A 27,808-nucleotide genomic window follows, 5' to 3' on the forward strand; every position below is an offset into this window, starting at 1 on the left:
CTAAACTTTTGGCACCATTTATTAACGGAAAACAACCTAAAACAAAAGTGTGTAAGTGTTACTATGTGCTGCCGTAAAACTGTCGTATTGCTATCTATTGGCCATCAACAGAAAACGCAGCGAGCTTTACCAGAGATACTCACCTTTTAGCAAGGATGAGCTGGGATCTATTAAACATCATAACATGAATGAGTTAGGTTGGGGTAAAGATAAGACAATTGTTACAAGTGCACACAACTACCGAAAGACAGATTTATGCTGGGTAAAACGGAGCTGCATGCAGGAATAGAGTAAAACACAGATAAGCAATACAAACATGTATAAGCAGACATATACTAGCTGATTCAAATGAATGTTTTTCTGGTATAAAGTGGAAAACCAACTATAAATTCACCAATTTATATGAACAGCCTTTAATATGCCCTTTTTCACTTTAGGCACATACCAATAGTCTTTAATATTATACAGTACGGGAAAATTAGAAATTACAGTCCGATGTATCTACTTCCTCTTAATAAAACATTATAAAAGAATACAAATACAAATAGAAAGTATTATAAGAAAAAAACCAGATAATTAACAAAAGTTTAATTTCTGGAAAAATCAATACCGTTAGCTACTGGCTATCTAATGTGACGAATCACATTTACAGATATAAAATACTAGTGATTAATGATTTACTGTTTACACATCAGGTTTTCCTGAGTCAAGATTATAAAATTTCGCACAGAATTACTTACTATAAAACTTAGTTGAGACCCAACCTGACGTTACAATGTTAAATGATTGTATAAGGATGAGTAATAGCTAACTCGGAACAAGCATATAATTTTCACTTTTTTTGAAGTTCATAGTTAGGCTACCAATATTCTTAAACTAGCAAGTTTGAAGTTTAAACAATGAGCTCTGCAAAACTCTTAATGTATTAATATAAAAACTGTTACTCCTTTTCATTTATTAGACAGAACATTCTTGGTCCAATCATGCTAGAGTTATAGACTAGAATTACAGATTATAGAATAAAAATATGGATTTTCCTGAGGGCGTCACTAACCTTGTCGAGAGGTAATGCCTTTAGTATAGGGTGCGTCTAATCCCTGAGAGCTGAACCTGCTCTTTTTAGAGAGCATTGACATTGTAGAGATCACGGACTTCTTATCATCCATATCATGGTCCAAATCAACTATTTGATTGCAAAGAAAAACATATTGAAATAGATGAACATCTAGTGGACATCGCTATTAGCCTAAACCTGCTGCAAAATGATGTATTGAAGTCTTTTTAATAAAACAAATATCAAATAATTCTCTTTTTAGAAGAAAAGGTCTGTTGGTGTGAAAGCGTCGGGATCAGCCATTTTAATCGTGGCCAGAGCAGCGAGTGAAGCCAATCTATGACAAACACTCTATACGAGTAAGCATGAGAAGGTGAGGCAGTACATAGCTCAAGTCACTAGACATAGCCCCATGCACTCACTACCACCAAACAGCAGTATCTAATGTTCCGATGTGTGTAGGGTTCACTTTGCACAAACTAAAGCAGGTGATGGTACAAAACTTAAGCTTCTTTGTAACTACTGCAAAGGCGTGGGTTGCCATGACTGTACATCATGCTCTCTGATATAAATTATTGTTAACAGTAAAAGTTCAAAACTAAAAGCACTCTTTTTGAATCTAAGTTTCAGTCACTTCCATTGGTATGATCTAAAAACTCAGATAAGAAAGCAGAGAGCAAAATGTATAATTTCTCAAACAGTTGGGGAGAGCAAAATCAATGGGAGATAAGCTGACAGATGCCGTAGAATGACATGAATGAAACGTACAAAAGATATAAACAGAGTGTTTTTATCAGTAGAAACAAAAATGTGGCTTGTTCTGTCAGCTTGTCTCTTAACTACTAACTACTAGCCTTGCGAGAGCAGATCAATGCTACTCATTAAACTCCTTGATTGGCTGGAGAGCTTTGTGCCAGCTTCCACTGGCTCAGCAACTGGCTGCCTCGACAGGCCATCACCAAATCTAGAGTCAGCCAGATCTAAGTTGTTAGTAAGCTTGCGCAAGGCACTGTCACGCCGTGCAGCATTCTCATAAGGGAATGTGTTAGGTCTCACAGGGAGCTCCACTTCCATGTCGGTTGCATTCGCTAAATCATTCAAGGAAGAGCTGAGTCGATGATGCAGCATGGTGAAGGTCGAGTCGAAGACTGGTACGGATGCTGGTACAAAAATTGAATCAGCAGGCTGTGTCTGAACTCTCACTGCATCAGAATTGCGCTGCGAAGTGGCATGCTGAAGATTTTCTGAAACGTCGGACTGACTGCCGCGAGAGCTGGTTTTGGAAGTAGACTTGACAGCCTTTCTTTCAGGAGGGAGACTGAGGACTGCCAGTGCACTAGCGAAGTGACCATCAAAAGAAAGCCCAGTTTTCTTGCCTGGCTGATCTGTGTCGACGCTTGAAGCCTCGGAGTGGGAGACTGCTGAGTCCATTTCACCTCTTTTCACTATAATGATGTAGCCGTAGAAAGGAACAAATGTGACTCAGTCGACTTAGCAATAGTAATAAAGCAAATATTCATGAAAAGTACCTTCTATGAGGAATGTTAACTATCATTGAACAAACCAGTACAATTTGAATCTTCTGACTTTCAAACAACGACAACTGTACAACTTATGACAAAACCGAAGAGTTTTAGCTTTAAAACTATGACAGCAGTCCTTAAAAAGAACTTGTAAAAATTATTTTCAAATCTTGTAGAATTAATTAGACAGTAGCAAAGCCCAATAGAAAGAAATGAATAATAAGGGGTCTACAACTTATGACATTGATAAGTGCTTAAGACGCACGGCAACTTGAATTTTAGTGTAAGTCGGAAAATCATGCTTAAATTACTCTGCATCTACGGGAACGTACTTCACCGTGAAGAATAAAATAGAAATATATATATAATATAAAATTATAATATTAATATAAAGATAAAATATGAGAAAGGCCTAAAAAGTATTGGAAGGAGAGAAAACGACTCCTTATCACATGAATTGAAAATAGATAATAAAAAAGTTATCAAATGTGTGAGAAAGAAAGAACCAAAATGGTTTATCAACAAAACTGAGTGATGCCTCTTCCTCTCCCACAAACACATAATCTACATGCTGAGAACCAGTTCAAGAATGTTTATGTCGCTTATTGACAATAAGATGGAGCTACATAAAATATTATTTTAGATATTTGCATGGAGCGCATCCGCAACCTTGAAAAAGCCTAAGTAGGGAATGTCGTAAACTGACAACTCCCTGTAAAGAGATTTGTTAAAACGAGCTGATACAAATGATGAATAACTCCCATAAAAAATAGCAGAAGCTGAGAATTGAACCCAGGGTATTTTCCTTAAATCTGTTTAGATGCTTGTCACATCATTGCTTTATTGCGACTTTCTGTACGGCATAAATAAAAAGTGGTAGAAATGTCTCTAGCAGTATAGCAAATGCGCTCTGTCGATTCACTTTGAAATTTACGCCACAACGAGGTCATCTGAAAGCAGTAATTAATTGAATGAAGACAACTAGGAGGTAGTTGACAGGCCAGCAACAGGTAACGCTGACAGACAATGGGTAGCAACTGGGTTTAAGGTTAACTGACAGCAAGTTAAATTATACCTATTTATACCAATATAATTATATTTCTTTTTTAGCAATGATTTTGATGTTACAAGAATAAAAACCAGTTTCGGAGACAAAAACATTAGCATTACTCTAAGCAAGCTGTAACTTGAGGCAGCCATTTTTTGAGAAAACACAGACTTATCAGGTACGATGTCAACACCCAAGATTAGCCAAAAGGTGAATGCGAGAAAAAAGCACTTTTGTTGGCTGCCATTCTTAAAAATGCTTCCTATCCAGTTGTCAAGCTATGTTGTTTCGGTTACCCAATATGGCAGATGATAATAATACAAGGTCGAAGCAGATTTCACAAATGCAGAAAATTTTTTTGCCATATTTATATGTTGTGTTCAAACTTGCTAGTAATGATTCTAGAATTACAGGAACTAGCTTGTGTGGCTCATTGTGTAGAATGCACTAGCAAGAAATTCTTCTTTTACACCAATAACAATTTTAAAAAATTGTTCCTGCAAATAAACTATTCTTGGAATTCATCTGTTTCAATCCTATCAGCGCATGCTCTGCTTTCAAGTACATATATAATGATTTTGAATGGACAATTTTTAGATCTAGTTCAAAAAGTGGTCGAATGTCAATGTCAGTACAATGTCACAATTATACAGGGTCTGATACATATTTTTTAAAGATATAAAATTTTTCTGCCCATTTTCATGAATGAAAAATGCTGGTAAAACGTGATATTTGATTGTAATTACACAAAAATATTATCGAAACCTCAGTATGTGTTGTTATCTTCTGCTGCTAATGCAATAAACATTTGTGGTGTCAGTTAACCTTACAGATACGTAGCAGATATATAAATGTGTAGCAAAGTGTCGAACATAGAAAAAGAGAGTCAGCAATGTAGAAAAAAATTTAGTTGAAGAAAAACGGCTGTCTGTTGATTTCTAGCAAATTAGATTTACATAAAAAATGAAAGACAAGACAAATGCCAGACATAAATAGAAAGAACAAACCCACCTTTGCTGTCAGCTCCTCTGACTTGACTTTTTCTCACATCTATCATGACGTCTGACACAGAGTTAGAATTGCTAGCAGTTAAATTAAGCTCGTTAGTAGTGCTTTCAGCGAGGCTGATGCAATCACTGGCAGTGAGGCTGACATGACCATGGGCAGCATCTTCTGGACTCTCTAAAGGAGCAGCTCTAAGCTCAACAATGACACAAGCTCAGCAAGTCTACAGGAAACCGGCTGGTGACTTCTGATATAGATAGAATTGTGTATCTCATTAGCTTGGAAATCAACAGTCTGGTTTCCTATAGCGTGGTTAGTGAAAGCTTCAATTTTCAGCATAAAGCGGGGAGGGAGGATTGCAAGCGAGGTGAAAAGTAGGAAAATTCTTTAAGAGTAAAACAAGAGCCTGAGGCTATGAAAACACATGCACAAGGGGACGATATGAAACCACATGCTACACCCTATCACCATCAGCATTACTTACTACTCTCTTGGTCTATATTATTTATCCATACAACAGTATAAAGTTTATGAGGAACATTCTGGAACAATAATGTTCAAGAGCAACTTGAATACTTAGCAGCCTTGTGATTAATATACATCTCAAGTGAAAGTACATTGAGATTGACTTATGTATAGTACAACACTAATGTTCTTCCTAGCAATACTGGGTCTGCTATACACTAGATTACATATATTTAACCAGGTCTTGTATTCTGGATGCCATATACTTAGAAAAGGTTTAAATGACAACCTGGCCTGATGAGCACACAATAAAATAACCAATTATAAAATCCACCCTTCAGCATTTAAAATATTTTTGAAAAAAAGTTGCAATAAATAATTTGCCTTAAAATTGAAGTAATTAGAAGGATTAAACTAAAACAACTCATGTACAGAGAGTTCCAACATCATGAATGTTGTAATGAGAATTTTAGTTTTCCAAAAAAGGGTCCAGTTTATTTCGCACACAGGTGTATGAGTGACCATTATAAAGTTTAATCATTGTTAGAGTAGATAAGAGTTGAACTTGGAGGTCAAAGGGTCAGCGACATTGCTATAAACAGTTTAGCCATACTCCTCCTAGTTGAGGAACTCTAACTATTCGATGTACCTCACACATTCAGCTGTGTGGCGATATTCATGTAGATTCACTTTTGGCAGCCCGGTTATATTATAACTACAGTATATGTAAAATTTGGCCATAAACATGTGAGTCTAGATGCCACTGCGTGCAGTATGTACTAACCTGAGTCTAATGAAACCTTAGATACAGACTGCTGTTTGCTAAGTGTAGATGACCCATCAGCAATAGAAGCCAATGGTTTCTCCGCAGCAAGTGCTGACTCTCTCCAGCTGTTATATTCCAGATCTTCATCTGCAATGTTTGACCATAAGCCAAATACTCAATGCCTCTTGCGATCAATGTGCCCTTTCTAACAACATTATCACCACTAAAGGTTGAATCATGCTGTAAAATGGTATTTGAGTGGCAAGATGAGGCCTCTTAATGCTTAACTTTATATATAAATCTCAGATAAATCTCTCATTTGTCGTCTGTACATCCATTTACAGTAGATTTAGGAACGCAAAATCTGATTTGCATTGGATTTGAACTCAAAACCTACAACTCTGCAGACAGGCGTACTATCCATTACACTGTGCATCCAACTGGCGATACTAATGAATAATTGTGCACTTATTTATTACACCGGTTAAAATATGCATGCTACAAGTGCTTGTGAAGATACTATTGGTTGCTAATATTGTGCTTGAAAATCATGATTGGGTGAGAGATCATGAAACGTAACAATAATAAGTACAATTACAAGCACAATCTGGCTTCAGACGAACGGACAGCTCTTGTTATAGTAAAGATTTAGACTAGCTTAAATTACTCAAATATATTTGGTAATTATTTTATTACCCGCACAAGACTGGGAATTCATCTATTCTTGTATATACAAGCGTTACCCCTGGTTACCCCTGATCCGAGACAGTATTAACAACTTTCCAATTGCTGTGAAAACCCTTAAATAGTCAATTCCTTTTAAAATGAATATTCTTTAAAGCTAGCGGATTTGTTGGTCATTCGACTTGAAGCCTCAGAATTATGCTGAGAAGGTATTAAGCAGAAAACAACCAAAGATTTGTAATTCACCGAAAGTGAATTACAAAATTTTCAGCAAGTTAACTGGAAGCGGGTGAAAATAAAGCGAAACTACACTGTCAAGTTTTCTAGGGTACAGGAACAGATGATAAAACATATCCTCAAATTATTTTGGGTCAGGGTTAAAAGTGTTTACACCAAGAGTTGCAATGAGTAGATGACTCCTAGTTTGCTCAGTAATTCTTATTCTCTCTGAATAGCCAACAAACTCGAGGGAAGCGTTCAATAGTTGACGAATTTTCCTTTAGAAGTTGGAGACATTTTTAGTGATTATAAAAATAATTTTAATGTTCGTTGCTTATTTTGAAATAAATGTTACATAACAATAACCTTTACTATAATAAGATTGTGTTCGTCACTCTATTCGAAGTGAGGCTAAGAGGTTACGATGAAAGATCGCTTTGCCAAAGATCTGAACTTTCAATGTTCAGCTAAGCAGCTGACACTCTAACAACTGCGTCAATCAACTGCCTTCCAGGACTTTTTAATAATTGTGCAGATGTAGATGTTACTATCAGTGCTTTATCGCACATATGAGGGTCTCTCACTAGACTGTCATGGTGCTAGTAGCAATAAAAGCAATAAATAATTCAGCAAAAAATAATAGCCTTTGATAGAACGCAAATTAACAATTTCTGATACAAACAGCAGAAAAACATAGTAATCACCAAGCAGCTTAGTGATTGGCTGACAGCTGCACAAACCAATTAGCATATCATTTGTCAACAAATAAAAAGTGTGTGACTTGACTGAAAGCCAAAGAATCTAGTAGGAGCAACTTAGCCGAATTTGACCATGAGAACACAACTACCTAACCAGCATGCTGCAAACTTTACAAGCATTCCGATTAAGCATGTAACAATATTTTATTGGCTGTTTATCTAATTTTCAAACCATACATAGAGGTTACGTGGCCTGAATGTATTAAAGCTACGCAACTGCAAGTGATTCATTGTAACTGTACGCACCTGCAACAGTAGAAGGAGGGGCTTCATAATGAGCTGGCAGACTAGGTACGGATGGGATGTGCTCTCCTAGAGTCATTGGTTTAGAGATCTTCTGCTCGACCTTTGTGATTGGAGGGAGGATTTTATGCTTTGTGTCGAATGATGACCTTAAGGAACCAGCGGAACCCACTACAATGAATAACTCTTACTTATTGGTTACAGTCATAAGTTACAAGCTGTAGAATCGCAAAGTGAAAACTGCAACCTGATTTGATCTCTCCCTTATTTGGTGTATGTTTGTTTAAGTACATCATCATGGTGAGGCAGTTTTATGTCCGCATATCCAACACGTAAATGATGCAACAACTAAAGCTCATTGTGTCGTTGAACACTAGTAGAATGTAACAGTATCCAGATTTGACATAATGTTATAGAGGCTCCAATTTAGTACAAAATAGCCTCAGAACTGTGATAAACTAGTAGACAGTAAACATTATAAACATAGAAAGTGCTGTAAATTTATAAATCCCATGCTTTATGTAATACTAGTTTTATTGGCCATGATCACTACTTGACTATTAATGTAGCCATGAGAAAATGACTCTGGCTGTCAGCAACTAGACGTGGTACACCGTGCTATCTCGGTAATGGCAGCGCTATGTGGCCACACGAAGGTTTAGTTTTTGACTAATTTAACAGGTACAAAAGCTAACTGAGTGTCAATATATATACCTTTTGTTTGGATATTGAGAGAGTCATTTGAAACCTACTTGTTCACCAAGGAGTTTGCTACTAAATATTTATCGAATGACCTTGACAGTTTATATTTACTAAAGGTTAACTGAAGACAGAACATAGTATTGTGTTAACAATAGCAGACAACATTGCAGAAGTGGTTGCATAATATTTTTGTGTAATTTTTGAACCAAATGTCAGGTTTACCAACATTTTCAAGTCATGAAAATGTACAGAAAGATTCACTATCTTTGTAAAGTATCGACCAAAACAGTTGTATTACGATTGTTTGTTTTTAAACTGAATTATCTAATCTAAATTCCTTGTTCATGAAATCAGAGGATGTGTTGATAGATTTTAAACAGGCAGCGTCAACAATAGCTAATTTTTACAGACAATTTTCCAAATTCCCAATTAGTGTAAAGGAGAATTTTTTGTCAGTACACTTGAGAGCTGATACGAACAATCTTATTGGTGTAATTCCATAACCGTAATTCTATAACGTGTAATTCTATTGCTCAAACATTAGCCTCACTACACAGACTTTTCAGCATTAGTAGAATTTGCTTCGACCTGTCATTATAATTATTCGCCATGTTGGGTAACTAAAATGATACTGTATGCTGTTATATGGGGAAAATCTATCAAAATGGTGACCAACAGAAATGCTTTTGTCTCTCGTTTAGACATTGGCTAATTGTCTGCAGACGACATCGTAATTCATATATATATGTTTTGCCAACAAAAGGACATCCTTATGTCCCAGTTTAGAGCTTGCGTTGCGAGTGTTTTTGTCTTTAAAGCTTGTTTTTTTTTTGCAATAATAAAAGCATTGTTGAACAATGAAATATTGTGCTAACATCAATTAACCTTTAAGAAAACAATCTGAAATTCATGATGTATTATATAGGCCTACGCATTAACTTTTAGATTGGTCTATTTTCCATGGAATGAAAATTGCAAAAAAACATCTGACTCACAAGAGCTGGTAGTAGTTGACACTTGAAGTCCAAAACCTTTCGTGCCACGAAATCCTTTTTTGTCCTTCTTCACTTTCTGTTCTTCAGAGATGAGCCCCTAGAACAAGGTTTACAGGAAGTTTATGGCATGATAACATGTTACCACAACTGAAAATGCGTAAGTAACTTCTTTTGGAGTACACGGTATCATGAGCTGACAATCTTCAAGTTACTGTATTCAGTTATTCACTTCAAGTAAATTATTCAGTCACTCCAAGTTATTGTATGTGCTCAGTAGAAGGTCAAGGTTAAAAGTAGAAATTGTAGGTATTATTGAGCTACATATAGTCACATCTCAGAAAGGTTACCTGAGGGTCAAGGTTAAAGGTGGAAACTGTAGGTATTATTGAGCTGTCCAGAGCTGTCTGTATTGCATTCATCATATCAAACTCATACAACTTGGCACTAGCTTTACGTTTCATCTCCTCATCTTCAAGGTGTTTGGATACCGTCTCTTGGTATTCCTGAGAAAAGTGTATAAACCTGATTGTGTACTGCTTATAGCATAAGTGTAATGGCAGCGTTATTATGTAACATTATATACTGATGCATTAGTTTTTGAGAAAAGACCATCATGCTGACTTCTTGGCGGCTACACCGGCTGCTTATGTTTTCATCATCGTAGTTATACAAAACTATAAGTTCGCATAACGCCTGTGTTAGTTGCTTATTGACCAATAGAGTTATCCTTTCACGGATATTTTGAACACACAATTTTTAAGATGTTTTGAACACAATGCTAATTATGGCAATAGCAAATCATAGTTGTCATAACTTTTTAAAATGCAAAACATTGACTCATTAAAAATATTAATGAGTGAAATGTGAGGAATGAAAAAGTGCTCCAAAAGAACACCAACCTATTTTACCTCGCGATGATACCTTTGAATGAATATGACTAATACTGTAGGTGCTAGTGTCAATAACTGACATGTACAGCCAGTTATTCAAGGTGACTGATAACATTATATATATATAAATCTCAGTGTTTGTCATTTGTCATCCGGATGTCCAGCTATAGCAATAAATTTTTAGAACTAAAAACTTCACTTGGCACTGGGTTAGAATTTGGAACCTCTAGTTCTCCAGCCAGGCATTAAGCCCACTACACAGCCAATTGGTGCAAGTGATTTATAATTGTGAACATACTTATGCAGCGCTTGTGAAAATACTGGCAAAACTGATGTATGGCGTCATGACGCATCGTAAAATTAAGCTGACTTCACATCTCTCATTATAGTAAATATTTAGACTAACTCTAGTTACTAACTTAGATAAATACAGAAAGTAAACAAATAAAAATTTAACTAAAATTTAAAAACTAAATTTAATATTTAATTAAATTAACTTTCATTTAAAATAAAATTTGAATAAGAATTAATTTTCATTTATATAAATTAAAATGAAATGAAAATAGTTGCAAAACCCTTGGTTAAACTAGCAAAACAAGCCTAAATTACAAATATTACTCATAAGACTGGAGATGTTGAAGAGGCATTTAGCCAGCTGATTTGATGAAAAATTATGAAAATTTACAATTCCGACAGAGCCTCCTATAAGGTAAATGCCTCCTATAAGGTAGTTATATATACAACAGATGAACATACATTAGTGCTCTCTACGTGCAAACTGAATAAACAGACTCCTTGAAGTGATACACATTTATATATCAAAACAATAAAGAAGAAATTGTCAAATTAAACACCGCACAGTTGAAGTAACTATAATACAGTTATAGTTCCGCCGAAAGACATATTAGATCTGCAGCAGCAGACGTCTGATTGTAAACCGAGTACAGACCTGATATTCAGCAATCTGGTGAGAACTAAACAAGAGGGAGGTAAGGCATTAGGTCAGTTGTATAATCTCCAAAAAATTAAATAAAAGTAGTTTTAAATTCGAGATAGAATACAAAGAACCAAATAACGTGTCACTACTTACAAATGTAAGAGAGAGCATACGCCAAACTAAGGCATGAAGTGTAGAAATATAAAGTAGCTTAACTCAATTGATAAATAGATATACTTGCTGTCAGCCTAATGATTCTAGTATTAATTCGCCATTTCATTGATTCACAAAAACTGGCTATTTCCAACTGGCTATTTCCAACTGGCTATAAGTTATTAAAAGTACTGGAAAGGCGCCATTTACATATTGGTGTATTGAGAGTCGCCATATCAACATCAATACACATAAAGTGCATCTGTTAATTTACATACCAAATGGTTTGTCACATTTAAATTGGTTCATACTCTACACTACCTCTACTGTAGTTGTAGAAAAAGTTATATTTAGCATTGTAAAATACTGAAACAGCAAATTTGCAATATGAAGCATGAATATTTAAGCTGGCTACAAACAAAAAGGCAGTAATCTACATGACACAGGAGTGTAAGCTACTCCAAAAGCCAAAATCTTGGATCCAAGAGTCATTTAGTGAGTGATAATTGCGGTATATGAGCAAAGAACAGGCCTGACAAGCTGTAAGAACCATAGTCTACACTAGGACTCACGCAGTAACTGAGCAATCACTCAGTTATTATAGCCTTAGCGCTAAGAGAGATGGAGGTAAGCCAAACCTTCTGTTTTTTGATGGCGTGTGTAATGGCACTCTTCACTAGCAGCTCTGTGAGAATTCCTTCTTTGGTTGAACTGTCCAGTTCGCCGTAGTTTAGCTCTTTGTTGGCAAGGAGACTGGTGACCTTTATAGAACCTTGACTCATCTCTGACTCCATGCTTACAGGCCTCGGTGTCTCCTCTATCACTGATATACATAAAAGTACAAGAAAATGATAAACTCTTTGAAAGCTCAAAGACATGATAGCTCTATACATAGCTCTATGAAGGCCTACATAAATGAAGTATTGCATGACATGGACAGGAAGCAGCTCATTGTCCCTACTCAGATAAACAGTGATGGATAAAATTCAACTGTAAACATTATTCAATCACTCTGAAACAAGTCAGTTTAAAGTGGTTTCAAGCTTGTCTCACTTATGATATATTAGATTGAATGACAAAAATCCATTAAAACTGTTTGTTTAGAAAAATAAATAGATTTATTTTTAAACAAACAGTTGCAATTAATGTTGTAAAGGATTTTAAGTTGAGGCCTTTTACATGTCTGTAACAAGCCTTAATGCATATATTTTTACAACAAACAAAAATTTCCGCAGACAATGCTTCTAAGACCAAGAAGTATGTAATCATTGAAGACACACATAGAAAAGGAGGCAATGTTTCAATTTTAGACAGAAGCCTACTAAAATACTGCTAATGCGTATGACTACGTACCCACAACAGAGTCCTCCTTAGACAGAGAACCTGGGAGTTTGCTCTGTCGATAGAATGTGTAGCCATCTATAGAACCAGGGGCAAACAACCACTGTCGTAAGATCCGATAAGGTAGAGGTATTCCTGATACGTCATAATCACTTTTCTTTTGGTAGGGTTGTGGCTTTATGTATCCTGACAACCAAGAAATACATGAAAGATATACGGTAAATGATATACAGAGACGAAAGGCTTGAGATTACAAACTTTAAAAGCATCTGCAAGTGCTTTTTTATATCCATATTTAGATACCCGCTAAAATTGTGCATTCCTATCCATATTTAGACAACTGCTACAGGTTCTATCAAATATCTATATACATGAATATATATATATACAGTCAAACATGGATAATTCAAACTGCACGGGGCCGAGTGAAAGTGTTCGAATTATCAGAGTGTTCAAGTTATCAGAGCACTGTCACAAGTGCATGTATTTATCAGTAGATACATGTACATAAACAAACTCTACATAAATCAAAAGCATAGATTGCTTGTTGCAAATTAAGAGGCCTCTCAGGTAGTTTTACAAATTTTATCAGAAAGTATAGATACTTTTTTATCACTTGAGATTTGTTAGTTGTTTTAGGTGATGTGACTGCCAGGACATTTTTAGATTAAACATCCTTTATTAAAAACTTTATTACATGCCATTGTCATAAAGTTGACAAAATTTGATCGCGGTTAAATGCTCAGAAAAAGACATCTTTTTTTTCTGAGTGTTTTAACCGAGATCAATTTTGCCGATCAAAATCGAAAAAAGTCCTGGCAGTCACACAACCTAGAACTACAAGCAAATATCAAGTAATAGAAATAGATAAAAAATCTATTTCTGATATTTTATCCTTAAATATCCGCATATAATCACTCTTACAATATTTATTTTGCATGTCGAGTCTATCTTTATTATATTTATACCGCTAATACTTTCTAACATTTATAGTTTGGCCATAACTAAGCCAATGTGTGAGCAACTCTATTAATCACTTTTTATACGGTTTTTCACTTGATTCCATGATACGGTACAGGAGAAAATATATGTACACTACATACGTATAGGGAGCGTTCTCACTAGGAGAGCAAAGTAGTCGCAGCTCCGCGACTAATGAGAATTCCTTTGGAGTAAAACGAACAAAAACCATGTTTTTTCTTTTGGCAAAGAAACTGTTCGAGTTAATGATGTTGAGGTTGAGTTATCTAAAGCAATTTATCATTTCGTGGGAACGAACCAAACAAATCCATTCGATTTAACAATGTGTTCGAGCAATCCAAGGGCAAGTTATCCGTGTTTGACTGTATAGACATAAATGTACTTCTGCAGTTGCACTTTTATATTCATATCTGAACACCTCTGGCAAGAGCTTTTTATATCCATCTTCTGCCTTTGTGTTTTTATATACGTTTAGGCACCTGCTGCAGGTGCTGTTTTATAACCCATATCTAGATAGCTGCTGTGGTTGCCCTTTTATATTCATATTTAGACATCTGCTGCAGATGCCCTTTTATATCCAAATTTAGACTCCTGCTGCAGGCGCCCTTTTCTGTCTAGATTTAAACACCTACTGCAGGTGCCCATTCATATAACATATACCTAGTTCTTATAAGACTGTACAAGAACAATTGCTATTCTCATTTGCTGTAAGCAGCAGCCATTAGAGGATGCCTAACAAAGAACACTGCGCGCAACTATCTTTAGACTGGATGTGAAAGTGACCATAAAATAGCAGATGACCAAAACGGTCTAACCCTACACACCTTTGTTGGTCAGTTTGTTTAGGAGGTTGTAATCCCAGAGCTTAGACCAACTTGAGAGATATCGTTTGGCCGAGAAGCCTGGTTTGTATTGTCTTTCATAGTACTTTTTAGAACGACTGTGGACAAACCCGAGATATATGCCATCAGCATCCTCCTCATTGTACTTGAATGACTGTAACACACAATGTTGAACACAGTTTGTTATTCATGCTCTATGTAACACTTCGTGGCGGTTTAGCGTAGATTTTACTGCATCTACGCAGTGTGTCAAAGCTAGACAGTTTCTACTTACGGTACACAACCAGCTAGGCACTTAGCGTCGACATGCATGTAGACATTCTTAGATAGATAATAGATAAGGTTGTGTCTATCAAGAAATAGAGCCAATTGTATGTGAATGCCATAGAGAAAATACTCTTTAGGCATGTGGAGTCGGTAAAAAAGCCCACGGAGTGCCGGGACTTTTGGTGGAATGTTAACTGTATTGAGCAAATCCCAAAGCAGTCGCTCAAGGCTGGTTCACGTTATATCACAGTGTGCTGGTGTTCATTGTTGATTATGTGAACCGTAAACCGATGGCATCGACGAAGCAGCGCGGACACATTGGGAAAGTTTGTAGCTGTCAAACTTTCGTGATATTTTGCCGAACATCGATGACCGCCTGTACAATGTAAACCATGTCAGCGATAGCAATTCGCGATCCCTGATAGCGTGACTTATTTATTTCCATTTAAGATAGTTGCTGCGGGACTAGTATTCGATTCAAGCACAGGAAAACAAAGGGGTTTCTTCGCAAAAAATGAAAACACTACGTCACGGAGTGTTCGCTGATGCAAACGCGAATGGGTATGTGATAGTGTGAGCATTGCTATCATCGATGATCACCGAAGTATTATGGCATCAATGCCGAGATACGGCGATGTAGTGTGAACCATCCTTTAGGCATAGCTGCTTCTTTTCTCTAATAAAATGTACACTGAATACGGTGATGGTATACATGTAAGTGACCATGAGAATGTTATCCGTTAATGGTAGTAACAATGTGATTTACTAGTCTAATCTGTATGCAGGAAAGCTAAAGGAAAAACTTTCTGAAACACAAAAGGCTTTAGATAAAATCTCATCAATCTACAGATAATTTTTGAATACAGGTCTATGACAATATCTGATCAAGTCAGTAGCACTAATACTGATGACAGGTGTTAAGCAAATAAATTAAGATTATTCATATATGACAATTATATGTATTTAATTTAATGTGTTTCTGATGCCACTATAATCAATAAAAATAGAGATATTCAATGAAGACAAGGTATATGAATAAGACCTTAACACAAATATTAGACAACATGTCCCGTACGCAGAAATCCTATAAATACTAATATCATGTAAGTCTTTATTGGTGAAACCCTTGCATAGTATTGTAGCTCGATTTGCCAGCCGGCGGAAAATTGCTGATACACTTACAATAAATATTAATGAGTGAGTGATTTCATCTTTCTCTCACTAATCAATATCAAGGTTGAGGCCAGAAGACATCATGTCTTCTGGCCTCAACTCTCCTTCTGCGCTACTGAACTAGTCGATATTAGTGTGCAAACAATTTTTTTAATAGAGCAAATCTTATACGCGTTACATTTTACACAAATAATGATAAGCATTTAGCCCAAGCACAACTTTTTAGCCTAAAACTAGTCATTCATATAACACTGTAAATATAGACCGTTTTTTACATACGCAAAGGTATTAAAACCGCGCTAAACAAAGAACCACTATTGGCCTAATACAGATATTAATTATTTTTATAGTGTTGCTTTCAAAGTTTTATCAAAAAACCCAAAAATCTTTGGAGTTGGATAACGGACTTTGATACGAACAGAAACAATTAAAAAATTAATTGTTATTGTTGATGTAACCGAGTCATTATTAGTACCATTTTGCGGAAAATTTTCTACTGATCCCTTGCTATTTTTGGTTCGTAAAGATCAAAGAATGTCAAAGTAGTGGTCAAACGTTCGATTTAAGGGCGACTCCTATTTTTTAACCCTTCTCGTATAGTGGCGGTCAACTAGAAAAGGCGTTCAAATAAAGGTGGCACTCAATTAGAGGTGGTGTTCAAATAAAGGTGGCATTCAATTAAAGGTTCTACAGTATATTAAAGATATTTTATTGTATCTTCATCTTAGAAATGTGTAAATGGATGTGCAGGTTCAGCAGTGCAGACAAACCTAATTAAGAATAGTAATATAGATACGATGGTTAACTTACTACTCTAGTTTAGACTAGATAGAGTTTAACCTAACTTAGCTTACAGATTCGATATTCTTTTTATAAGTAGCAGATTATCATACCTTTATGTTCTAAAGTAACTCTAAGATTAAACATAGATAAAACTCGGAGCCACAAAATAACTGCACTAATAGTAATAAAATGAGTAACTGTAGAAACTTAACTGGAAAGTCAGATTTTAGTTCTGAGCGACAAATCTGTTTCGCGGCGTCGCTTGTTAAATGTTTTCATTGTCTATGTTTGGTCTATGTTTATGCTAGATATTCGTATGCTTATACATTTTATTTTCACCAGCCATTGAACTGACACTTTTAATATATTGTTTGTGAAACTCTAATCAACAATTATTTCAGGTTTAGTGTAAAATATTAGTTGAATTTTTACAATATACATGCTGGAGAATTTATATGTTGATATGACGGTAAGTAGAGGCTTGACTAGATTAAATTTATAATATATCAATACATAAATACAAAAGGTTGGCCATTAACTGCCAAACAAATTCCTTGAAGCCTGCATCTGATCTTTAAAAGATAAACAGGCTACATTCATTCTAACCAGAAATAATCGGGACTAAGACCAGAACTAACACATATTTATTAGACTGAGGTCTTAAAACTATATTTGCTATTGCATAGAACTACTCGCTATAGCATTCATATAACACATAAACTAGTAAAATCTAGGTGTAGATCTTGGCGCCCAACTAGTTAAAGACAGGCCTTCCACTCAGTGCCACACAAAGTACAATAGAATAAGAGCTCTAGTTACACAACTACCATAGAACTATAATAACTACAGCACACATAGAACAATAGATGCGTAATCAATAAGTTATATTAATTACTATGAGCCTATTGATTGTAGGTGACAAACAATCTCGCTACGCAAACCTTGGACGCTCCGTATGCCAATATTGATTTAGCCAAGTCATCTACAGTACGCAGCTCTGGACCACTGACGTGTTGTTTTTCTGAATTATGCTGCCCAGAGAGTTGTTTGTTGGCGAAGTCCTCAGAAAAAAGAAGCAGGGCCCCTTTTCTAGTGGTGAATGTTTTGGGCAGATAAACCTTGGACAAAGCCTACAATCAGGGAACTCACTCTATATTTTTATAACTTTACTGCATCGCTGTATAGCAAGATGAAAACAGCTTTGCCTCATATTTAAAAAACACCACTTTACTTTGTAAAACTTAGCTGGTCTCAACCCTAATACATGTATATCCAAAGCTCGTACCTACAAGTTATGAGCTTGAATGCACTTTCAAACAAAAGCAATTTACAGAGCTTCGTACAGATTTAAAAAGATCAAAGACTAATCGAATTTCTAAACTATTTGTAGTTAGCCTCTGGTGTTAGTGCTGCCGGTGTAATGTCAAATGTTACAGAATTACATCGGATCGCTGACTACCAGACAGATTGCCAAATGTCTAATTAAAGGAACAAGAAAGTAAAGGACCTTAGTCTTGATAACAAGATGCCTATTGAAAGTACAAGAGCATACTTGCTTGTTAGCCTAATTTCTTCTTAAAAGGTACTGGAAACTTACTTTACAAAGCGAGGACATTCATACAATCTAGTGTGTCACCAACTTATGTAGAGCTTCCACAACATGTTGCCTACAGTTACTAATGAGAAGAAAGCAGCGGCAGTGATGTGCCAATGATGTTTTAGTAGGCAGTATTAGAACAGATAAAGTGGTAAGCATGATCCCTTCTGACTAGCTGAGTGAAAGGTGCATACATGTATGTGTTGGAGAACTCTATTACTACCTACTGAGATCTCTATCAAAAATCCTACTATTTTTAATTAGCCAATATTCAAACCATTCTCAACTCAAGCCACAGTAAACTGATAAAACAAACTTATTGTGTTTATTTCCTACTAACAATTTAAAGTCAAAGAAAATCATTTGTTTTTCTTTAAAACAAGGAATGTGCAGCTCAATTGAAGACTTATCATTGAGGATTGTTTGCTCTCCTGGATAACACCGATGACCTCTTGCAAGACTCTGACCTCTAATTACATTCTGGGTTTGAAGACCTCTCGACTTGAATGGCCTCTTCACAATAACCAACAGATAACTAATAGTCTGCACTGAATTAGCTCACAATGGTTAACTTCTGGTAAAGGCTGTTACTGGCCTTAGATATGAACTTATAGTTGTTTAGGTGTTATAGGTGTAAACTGCAGATGCCACAATTTGGTATTTGTTGCAGCTGAACTAAATTATCACTAGAAACCAAGGTTACTATCTTTTGAACTAAGGCTACTATCATTATGAACCAAGGCTACTATCATTATGAGCCAAAGCTACTATTATTATTAACCAAGGCTACTATCATTATGAACTAAGGCTACTATCATTAATAACCAAGGCTACTATTAGTATGAACTAAGGCTACTATATTACAAGCTAAGGATACTATGTTATGAACTAAGGCCACTATTATTATAAACTAAGACTACTAGATAAAACTTACTGAGTCATGAGAAGCCACCGGATAGTTCTTGCTTCTGTGTGTGTCCGAGCCTGGCAAGTGCTGTTTTGACGTTTCATCTTCTTTAAGATGGTGAAACTGGGGAACATTGGAAGACTGAATTGGTGGAAGGATAGCTGGAACATTCCAAACTCTCCTTGTATCGTCTAACCAGTTATTATAGTCCTGAGGAACACAGATAGAACATGATAAAACTATTTAGACTTGACATATGAGTAATTTGGGTGCCGCTAAAAAGAACCATATTGTAAGGTAGCCCCAAAATAAATCATTGATTCCATCGGTATTATGTTATCTGAGCCAGAAACACAACAAATAGCCTGGGCACCTTAACGTGGCTAAGAGTCATGGGAGCCTCAAACCTGAACAATGATGATACAGAGAAACCAGAAATTAATGAAGGTATAGGAGGAAATTAGAACAGAAGCTACAATTGTTAGTCAGCAAAGAGGAAGAAAATCTATGACATGCATAATCTGTGTAACAATCCTTGGATTAAAGAATAAAATATATTAATATTTCTTACTTGCAGACTCAAAACGTCAACTTCACAAAAAAATATTTACTTTTGTCAGTATTGGCCGGTGAAGCAAAGTTATGAATAAATAGAATCAAAGATTAGATATAAGTAACACAATTCACGTGATTGGCTATGTAAAAGAGTTTTCCTAGTTGAAACTGTTTTACAAGACAATACCTCTGGCTCTAGCTTCACTTCAATCTTCTCATGGTTGCCAAGTTGCACTTCTCCGACACCTCTACTCAAGAGGGACAAGTTTGTCACTTGGGTAGCACTCATTACGCTAAACAACCAGATTTCCTTAAGAAGTGTACCATACTAAATTCAAATGAATCGTTCACTCTGCAAAAAGAGTAAATGTTAGTTTTGCAAATAAGATGAATGTGAATGGTAAAATTGAAGCAGATAACTTTATAAAAACACACGCATCTGGTTTTTCATGATTCATTAAGCATATCACAAAGGTTGCATTGAGATCTTGGTGTATTGAGAGCTTCAGTATGAACTTCAATACAAAATAATTGCATCTGTTAATGTATTAAACAGAATCGTTTGTCACACTAAAATTGGCATACGCTCTGCACTGTCTCTACTGTGATTGTGAATAGTCTGGTATACAGCACAGCAAACATAATTTGTACTAAAGCATTATACTTTAATTATCTTAATATTTGAAAGCATTTTAAAAACAATATTTTCCGCAAACTGCGATATGGACAAAAGTACTAAATATAATAAATTATACAAGTGAAAATACACGAAAGACACACATAAACTATGTAATCCTGAAACAAAATTTTATCGTCCCACATGTTTACATATCTCCACTAACTCAGCGGGTAACTTATTCAATTGATAACAATGCATAGCTATCCAGCTTCTAGGTCGTATAACGCATTAAAACATATAGATCTACTAAATCATGTAAACCCTATGAAATTAGGTATTGCGACACCATAACATTGCAACTATTGAGATGACAACAGTTGACAGCAATTTATTTTTTTAACAAATTAATGCAGGTAAGGAATTAAAAAAACGAAGCTATAAAAACGATACAAAGCACCTAAACGTAATGTACTTTTGAGAGATCACATGGAACGTAGCTAAGTAACGTGACCACAAACTGAATTTCCACAGTTAAGAATTCGATGGAGAAGCATGTACGGAGAGTGAAGAGATCAAAAGCGGAAACTTTAATACGCATGCGTGTGCTTCATATTTCCAAGTTACGAAGCGCTGAACAAAAGTTAACTGATGGCTATGTAGCTACACCAAATCTATAAAGAAAACGCTGTTTCTAAAGCGACAAGGTTTGGTTCAGCATAGAAAAATAATACCAAAGAATGAATAGTAAAAAATTTAGCAAAAACTCGATTAATTTTTTTTACAAGTTTCCTTATTTTGTATTTATTATATAGCCTTCGCTTCATGCGATTCAACTCGCACAATTTGTTAGTTTTGCATGCAATTTAACTGGTCTGTAAGTCGTTATAATGCTAATGTTCACTACAAGCATTGGACGAAATTGCTTTTTCGACACCTGCACTGTTCTGGTGGTCAATCAAAGATTGACTTTTATCACTAAAACCAATGATATACAGCCTCCCAGCATGGGGGGGGGGGCTGTATATCATTGCTAAAACTCTCAATGTATGAAGCCGGTTAATGCATTTTCACCAATGTCGAATAGAAAACTAGGCGAAGCAGGCTGGGTCGTTTGTAGCGTTAGTAACTAGTGCTTATAACATAATGCACTTTTTATTGGTTTTCATGTTGCACAACAGTTGCCTACTGTCAATTTTATTAGGTTTGCAATGTAAGTGAAAACCGAGAAACTACAAATGCACTTATTATTTTTCAAAAAATTGTGTAACATTTTTTGCAGAGCTTGTAGGTTTATACTTGAAATGATAATAGGCAGTTGATATTTTTGATATGTCACATGCGTTTAATAACTATGATAATATTTGCTAGCTGGTCATTTCTAGTTTTATCGCTGCTCAAATTGTTACACTGAAATTCAAAAAGGTATTTCCATTGTTACTGTAATGCAATTTTGCACACATTCTAGCCTGCACTGTAGCCATTCTATATTATTAATGAAATATAATTTTCACTGTAAAATTACAGGCGACGAAAAGAACAATGGATAGTTACCCTGTGCCAGATAAAAGTGGGCCATCTCGGCCTAAGAGACAGGCAACTTCTAACACCCTCTACAATGTTGGTACGGCATTTTTCTGCACTTGAACACACTATTGTAGGAATCCCATATGACAACTTATTGTAGTTATTACCCCAGACTGTAGGAATCCCATATGACAACTTATTGTAGTTATTACTCCAGACTGTAGGAATCCCATATGACAACTTATTGTAGTTATTAATCCAGTTACTCTATTACAACTTTTGGAGATTTAAACCACTTTCCTGCTGCACCAGTATTTGGCTCTCAACTGTTGCTCATCTTGGTATCTATTGGTAAGTCTGACCCTAGTTTTAGTACTGCATCACTATATGTGACTTTTTATTGTCTGAAGTTTGACAACTCCTTAGTATAAACTATCTGGTAATATTGAGTTCTGCATGGTGCAGAAGGTTATGCACTGTTTGGCCTCATTTAATATTAAATATTTTTACCTAATTAAAAACGTCGGTAATTTTCTGATTTATTTATACCAATGAGAAGATCGTCTAAAACTGGAACACAAATCATTGGACTTTTGATTGATAAGTTTCTGATTGGCTGATACTTGAAAGATTTTTAGTTTGACTGGCTAATCTGGTTTTCATCAAAATCTGTTTGATAATTGGCTAGGGTACACATAGTTCAACCATAGCTTTACAGCTTGGTCAGTAAACTCTGATCTTTTTGTGTAATCAGTAGACTCTGTGCTTCATTAGAAATAAAAACAAAAGAGTCTACTCTCTTTTACAGTATGGGTGTCTTAAATTAGTTGAAGGCTACTGAAAATCGGTGCAGAAATTAGTCTAATTTTTATAGATTGTTCCGATGCAAATCTTTTCATTTCCTACTTCAATCACAGACTTGATGTGCTCGTCTTTATAATGCTTTAGATCAAGTGGAGCAGCAGGCGATTAGAGACCGGCAGCAGATAAGCCGATGGGATAGAGATAGTCTTGAGGATAAGTACTTGAAGCTTCAAGAGGACAACCTTCTTCTTAAGAGACACTCTCGCAAGCAGGAAGAGAAACTAAAAAGGTGACTCAGACATAGAGATAGCATTCTGTTTTTCTTTATTCCATCTATAGGTATATGTCTATGAACAACATCAAGCAGAATCTTATTAACTGCCAGCAAGAATCAACTGTGAAAGCAAGTTTCATTTTATTCCTAGAGGTCACATATCCTGTGCGTGTTGTCTTAGTTGAATTAACCAACAGTTTTGTCTTACCTGTAGGTTTGCAGTGAAGCTGGTAAAACTGAACACGGACAAGAGAAAAGCTGAGGCAGCAGGTGTGTCAGCGATATTTATATGGTTCTGTGTTCTCTATTCTTTATTTTCTTTTAAGATTTGATCAGCTTTTGTTTTTACCCTAGCAGCTGGTAGGAAGCCAAAATTGGTAGAAGTTAAAATAAAATATCATCGGTCAGTTGCTATGGTTACAGCAGCAGTGTACTAATAGTGACATCTGTTTTGTATCACTAGTACACTGGCGGTCCCGTGCGCCGTGAGAGATCGTCATGTGTAATAATTATGTGCACAGTTATTCTATGATGCAGCAAGGTGGTGTGGTGGTAGCGCGCTTGTCATCAACTCTGAATATCATGTGTTCAATTCACGTGCGGTGCAATCATTTTGTGTAATACTCTTGGCACATGGCTCTTATTATAGTAAAAATCTGTCGCCTGAATAGCATTATTATAGATCTATTTTAGGTAGAAATATGGTGAATAATGGCATTGTCTATTTTGATAAGATATTTTTTCTTAAACGAAATATGTAATTTTGCGCCTAATGCCACCCGTGACTCCCCTACCAATTGAGGCAGACTTATATCATGAAGGAAAGTAATTGTAGTACAACCTGCAGTGCCTGTCAGTGTGGTTCCTTCGATTGTTGACTTGAAAACTATGCTGCTGTAATACTGCAAAATAAGACTGTCTTGTGATGAATAGATTTTGTGGCAGTAATTTTGAAATTTTTAGTATGCAGTTTGTTTCCTAGTTTTGCGATCATTTATGGATCTATATAGGCTTGGTTTGTCACTCTGGAAGAACTGAACAGAACTGATGCTGTTGGATACCTCTATAACTCTCAATGCTTCTATTTATTATACCAAACCTTATATTAACTTTTAGTTTTGAACCAATAGAGTTTTGTTAGCATCCAAAATTTCAACTCAAATTCCTTCAAACTACAGACCTTAAATTATGGGCTCCTATCGTGCACTCATTTTAAACAAGATAAAGTTTCTGTAGCAGTTCAAAGCACTGCACCATGGAGCCTTTTCTGTTCTTAGACTGCTGCTCGGATGCCTCGGATTCAAATCAAAAACTTATGGTTTTATAAACTCAGCTGATTGTTTTAACTATAGGTAAAATTCTTTTCAAACGAAAGTTGTTTTATATCTAAAACTATCTTTCTAACCAGCGGCAGCATCTGGAGTGACCAAAAAGCCGCTAAGAGATGTCACGTCGTATGAAGACCAGATAGAGAAGCTGACGATACAGCTACACAATGCGGAGACAGAGAAGGCCGCCCTGAGTCGTAATGTTCATCTCCTGCAGAGCCAACTCGACATCTCTGGGCACAAGCCTCTTGTCACCACTGATGTGCAGTCTCGCATAGACACAGTAAGTTGGCATGTGCGAGATTATAATGGGTGCGAAGTGTTGTTATGCAAGGTCTGTGTCAGCAAAACTGTAATTTTACAGACTTTCCAATGCTCTGCCGTGCGTGTCAGCCATATGGTTGTATAGTAAAGGCTATCTTTACAACTCTGACCAACTTGTCATTGACCAGTGCTTTTAAATTATTATTATCAAACATCACATGGTTTTTAGTTCCCAATATTGGCTGCATTCCCAAGGACATTCTAGTATTCGAATGTTTCTAAATTTCAATTGTCTGCATTTCTGATGAATGCATGCTCACCATGTTTATGCACACAATGTCTGAAGGACACATGAGTGGCATGTTGCAACTCGGGCTTGCATTCCGTTCAATACGAGCTGAAAATTATATAAATTTGTTTCTTGGTTTTTTGCGATCCAGTTTTTGGAGCAAAACATTCAGGTAACATACACTTACTCAAGTTTCCTTTGAATGATGCATTCATTTTAAACAGTTGAGTTTAAACTTTTCAAAAAACATTCTAGACTCAACTCCTTACAATGAATGCAACTAACATAATTCCAAGAACTGTAGTGTTTGTATAACAGAAGGGCCAGTGATACCCCAGGAACATAGGCTAATTGACTCCATGTTCATATTGTTTAACTATTCTTTGACTGTAAAGATGACATATTGGGGATGAGCTTTTATCTATGATAGAGTCAGCGCAGAGAAACCTTTCCTATATGGCATGCGAGGCAGCCTCTGACTTTTACAATCCAATGAATATGCCTTTGTATGCCTTCTTTCTAGGGTATAAAGAAGGATGGTGTGAAGCGGAACCTGAGAGTTGTTGGACCTCCAACAGCAAGGGGCGTTACAAAACCTTCCCCTGGCAAGTTCCCTCAGTATGGCCATGGTCTCTTGGAGGAAGCCAGACAAGCTAATTCCCAGCTGTATGTAGTGTTCACTTTATCCTGCTCAAATGCTGATGTTTCTGTAGAGGCTTTTGATCAAAACTAAAGGTAGTTTTGGATTGCCTGCATGTACTGGTAAACCTGAAAATATTGGTCATTACCTAGGTAGTACGATGAGTGATCATTGAGGTCTATGAATGCCCCTGAACTTCGGAGTTATCCTCTCAATAATACTTTAAGGATATTTCATTGATTATTGGTTATAGGAAAATTGATGAACAAATCTCATAACATCATTTTTAGCATTGACTAAACGCATTTGGAATTTGACAAGCGGCTAGTTAGGGTAGCTTACAAATATTAAACATTGGAGATCACAGACTACAGTTTTTAACAACTCATCGGAAAGGTATCCCTGACATCCATTATTAAAGGGGCCTAAATGATGGCATATCATAATGTATGCCCGCCAATGCAAAGACTGTATAATTCTTTGGCGGCTTATGAATATGTGATTGACATGCAGGAAAATCCAAAATCACCAATGTGAACGGCATGTTTTCTCTCGATGTTTTCATCTCCCTGCTAATAGATATTTGAGACATTTTCCCTGCTAACATGTTTAATAATCAATTGATTAAATATGTTTTTTATGTGTGGTTGAGTTTGTTAATATGACTTACCATATATGTCACGTCTGTAGCTGTCCATTACCTAGAAAATTATTTTTGTATTCGCTTTCGCATAAGCCAATCTTCTTTTCTGATTAGAGGAGCGGTGTTGGTCACTGTGTCTGTCAAAGTGTATTGGGTATAACCTACCGGTGAGTTCATTTGCAGGAAGAGAGGCACTAGGTTTGTATACCTTCCTCAGTGTGCCCAAGTGCAATCATAACCTGGTCGTGTGCTCCAGCTTGATTTGCTCGTGAATAATAGCTGTCAGATGGCAGCATGTGCCTTACGGTTGTAGGGTGTGCTGTTGTAATACAAATTTAGAACAGCTAGTAGACAACTATGTAAATATAATATTACTCTGTTGAATGCTGGAAACATCTGGATGTTATTACACAACCAGACATTTTGTAGACGAACTGACTGGTTTTACCTTCTGTTCATGCTTCTTACCCATGGCATTATATGAAAATGTTGTGAGCTCAGCATGTCATGTGTCATGATACCTTTCAATTGTGATTACAAAGTGACATATGGCCATTCCTTTGAGTATCTTCTATCATATGTCACATTATATGCAACCTATGTTGCGTAGTCTAGTACGCTGATCATAATATCTTGAGGAAGGGGACCTTTGGTTGACTTGTAGCAGTTCTTCATGTATCCCTCCATTAGCAATACTAAGTAATATTGAAGGTACATATGCAAATTATGCATTTAATCGCCCCAGCCCCGTGATACTAGAGAACACAATCTATAATAGTTAAAAGGTCATGGTCACTGCTCAGATACAAGCCAACAGTTGGTGTAAGACAAACAGAAGGCACTCTTGATCAGATTCTGGGGTTTAGTTTTGCTGATTCATCATTAGCTGATGTAATATCATGGGTATGAGTGCACTGGCATGACATCATGGGTATGAGTGCACTAGCATGACATCATGGGTATGAGTGCACTAGCATGACATCATGGGTATGAGTGCACTAGCATGACATCATGGGTATGAGTGCACTAGCATGACATCACTCAACTTTCTTCTTTATATACAAATTTCAGTTGTGTGATTAGATCTAGATTTCAGTGATATTATACTGTAATTTCACATGCTCACAATTCATACGCAAAACAACTTTCATGATTGTCACTGTCAACATCGACATATTGTCACTGTCAATATTCAACTGTCAATAAAGAGGGTCATACTTACCCTTAGCCCACGGCTCATAAAGTGGTAGTATAACTTTTCACATGAGGAAATCTGACACCTGTTGAATCTTTGTACAACAATTAACTGCTGATATAAAAAGTATAATTATTTTATAAATTGTACAAGAGGTTAATGGGCCATATTTTTAATGCATCTGTGACCTAAGGAAGCCATTTTGCTGAGAGTCTATGTAATAAACTATGTGAATGTTGGCTTTAACTCTGCTCTCTTATATTGTGTCTTGTTTTGTAACTTACCTTTATTAACATGAGATGTGTGGCTGCCTGTTGACTGCTTGCTTTTAGCTCCTCAC

The 27,808-nt window shown here is 36.1% G+C and overlaps 2 protein-coding genes and 1 long non-coding RNA gene across 3 annotated transcripts in view; 2 read left to right on the forward strand and 1 right to left on the reverse strand.

Annotated features, from left to right (window-relative positions):
- LOC137390278 (uncharacterized protein KIAA2012 homolog) overlaps window positions 1-1,166 on the reverse strand; it is a 36,335-nt gene extending 35,169 nt beyond the window's left edge. The window contains exon 1 of the mRNA XM_068076613.1: window positions 1,055-1,166. Coding sequence (XP_067932714.1) covers window positions 1,055-1,166 — 112 coding nt within the window. The remainder of the gene's footprint in view (window positions 1-1,054) is intronic.
- Window positions 1,167-1,307: 141 nt separating this feature from the next.
- LOC137391936 (uncharacterized) lies at window positions 1,308-17,908 on the forward strand. The gene is made up of 4 exons (XR_010978189.1): window positions 1,308-1,427; window positions 9,550-9,619; window positions 12,753-12,906; window positions 17,745-17,908. It is a non-coding gene; the product is annotated as an uncharacterized lncRNA (long non-coding RNA).
- A 4,127-nt stretch (window positions 17,909-22,035) lies between these two features.
- LOC137390280 (protein fantom-like) lies at window positions 22,036-26,511 on the forward strand. Its single transcript, XM_068076614.1, has 6 exons — window positions 22,036-22,128; window positions 22,980-23,124; window positions 23,324-23,379; window positions 24,518-24,720; window positions 25,514-25,656; window positions 26,457-26,511. Exons 1-6 carry the CDS (start codon window positions 22,047-22,049, stop codon window positions 26,509-26,511), a joined length of 684 nt encoding a protein of 227 aa, XP_067932715.1. The 5' UTR covers window positions 22,036-22,046.
- The last annotated feature ends 1,297 nt before the right edge of the window (window positions 26,512-27,808 follow it).

Source organism: Watersipora subatra, chromosome 3 (genome assembly GCF_963576615.1).
Source record: "Watersipora subatra chromosome 3, tzWatSuba1.1, whole genome shotgun sequence".
NCBI lineage: Eukaryota > Metazoa > Bryozoa > Gymnolaemata > Cheilostomatida > Watersiporidae > Watersipora > Watersipora subatra.

Coding starts and splice junctions, on each gene's coding strand:
- LOC137390280 (XM_068076614.1), top strand. CDS start 22,047: ATGGATAGTTACCCTGTGCCAGATAAAAGTGGGCCATCTCGGCCTAAG. Junction 24,721..25,513: donor TGCAGTCTCGCATAGACACA/GTAAGTTGGCAT, acceptor CCTTCTTTCTAG/GGTATAAAGAAGGATGGTGT. Junction 25,657..26,456: donor AGACAAGCTAATTCCCAGCT/GTATGTAGTGTT, acceptor GTTCATTTGCAG/GAAGAGAGGCACTAGGTTTG.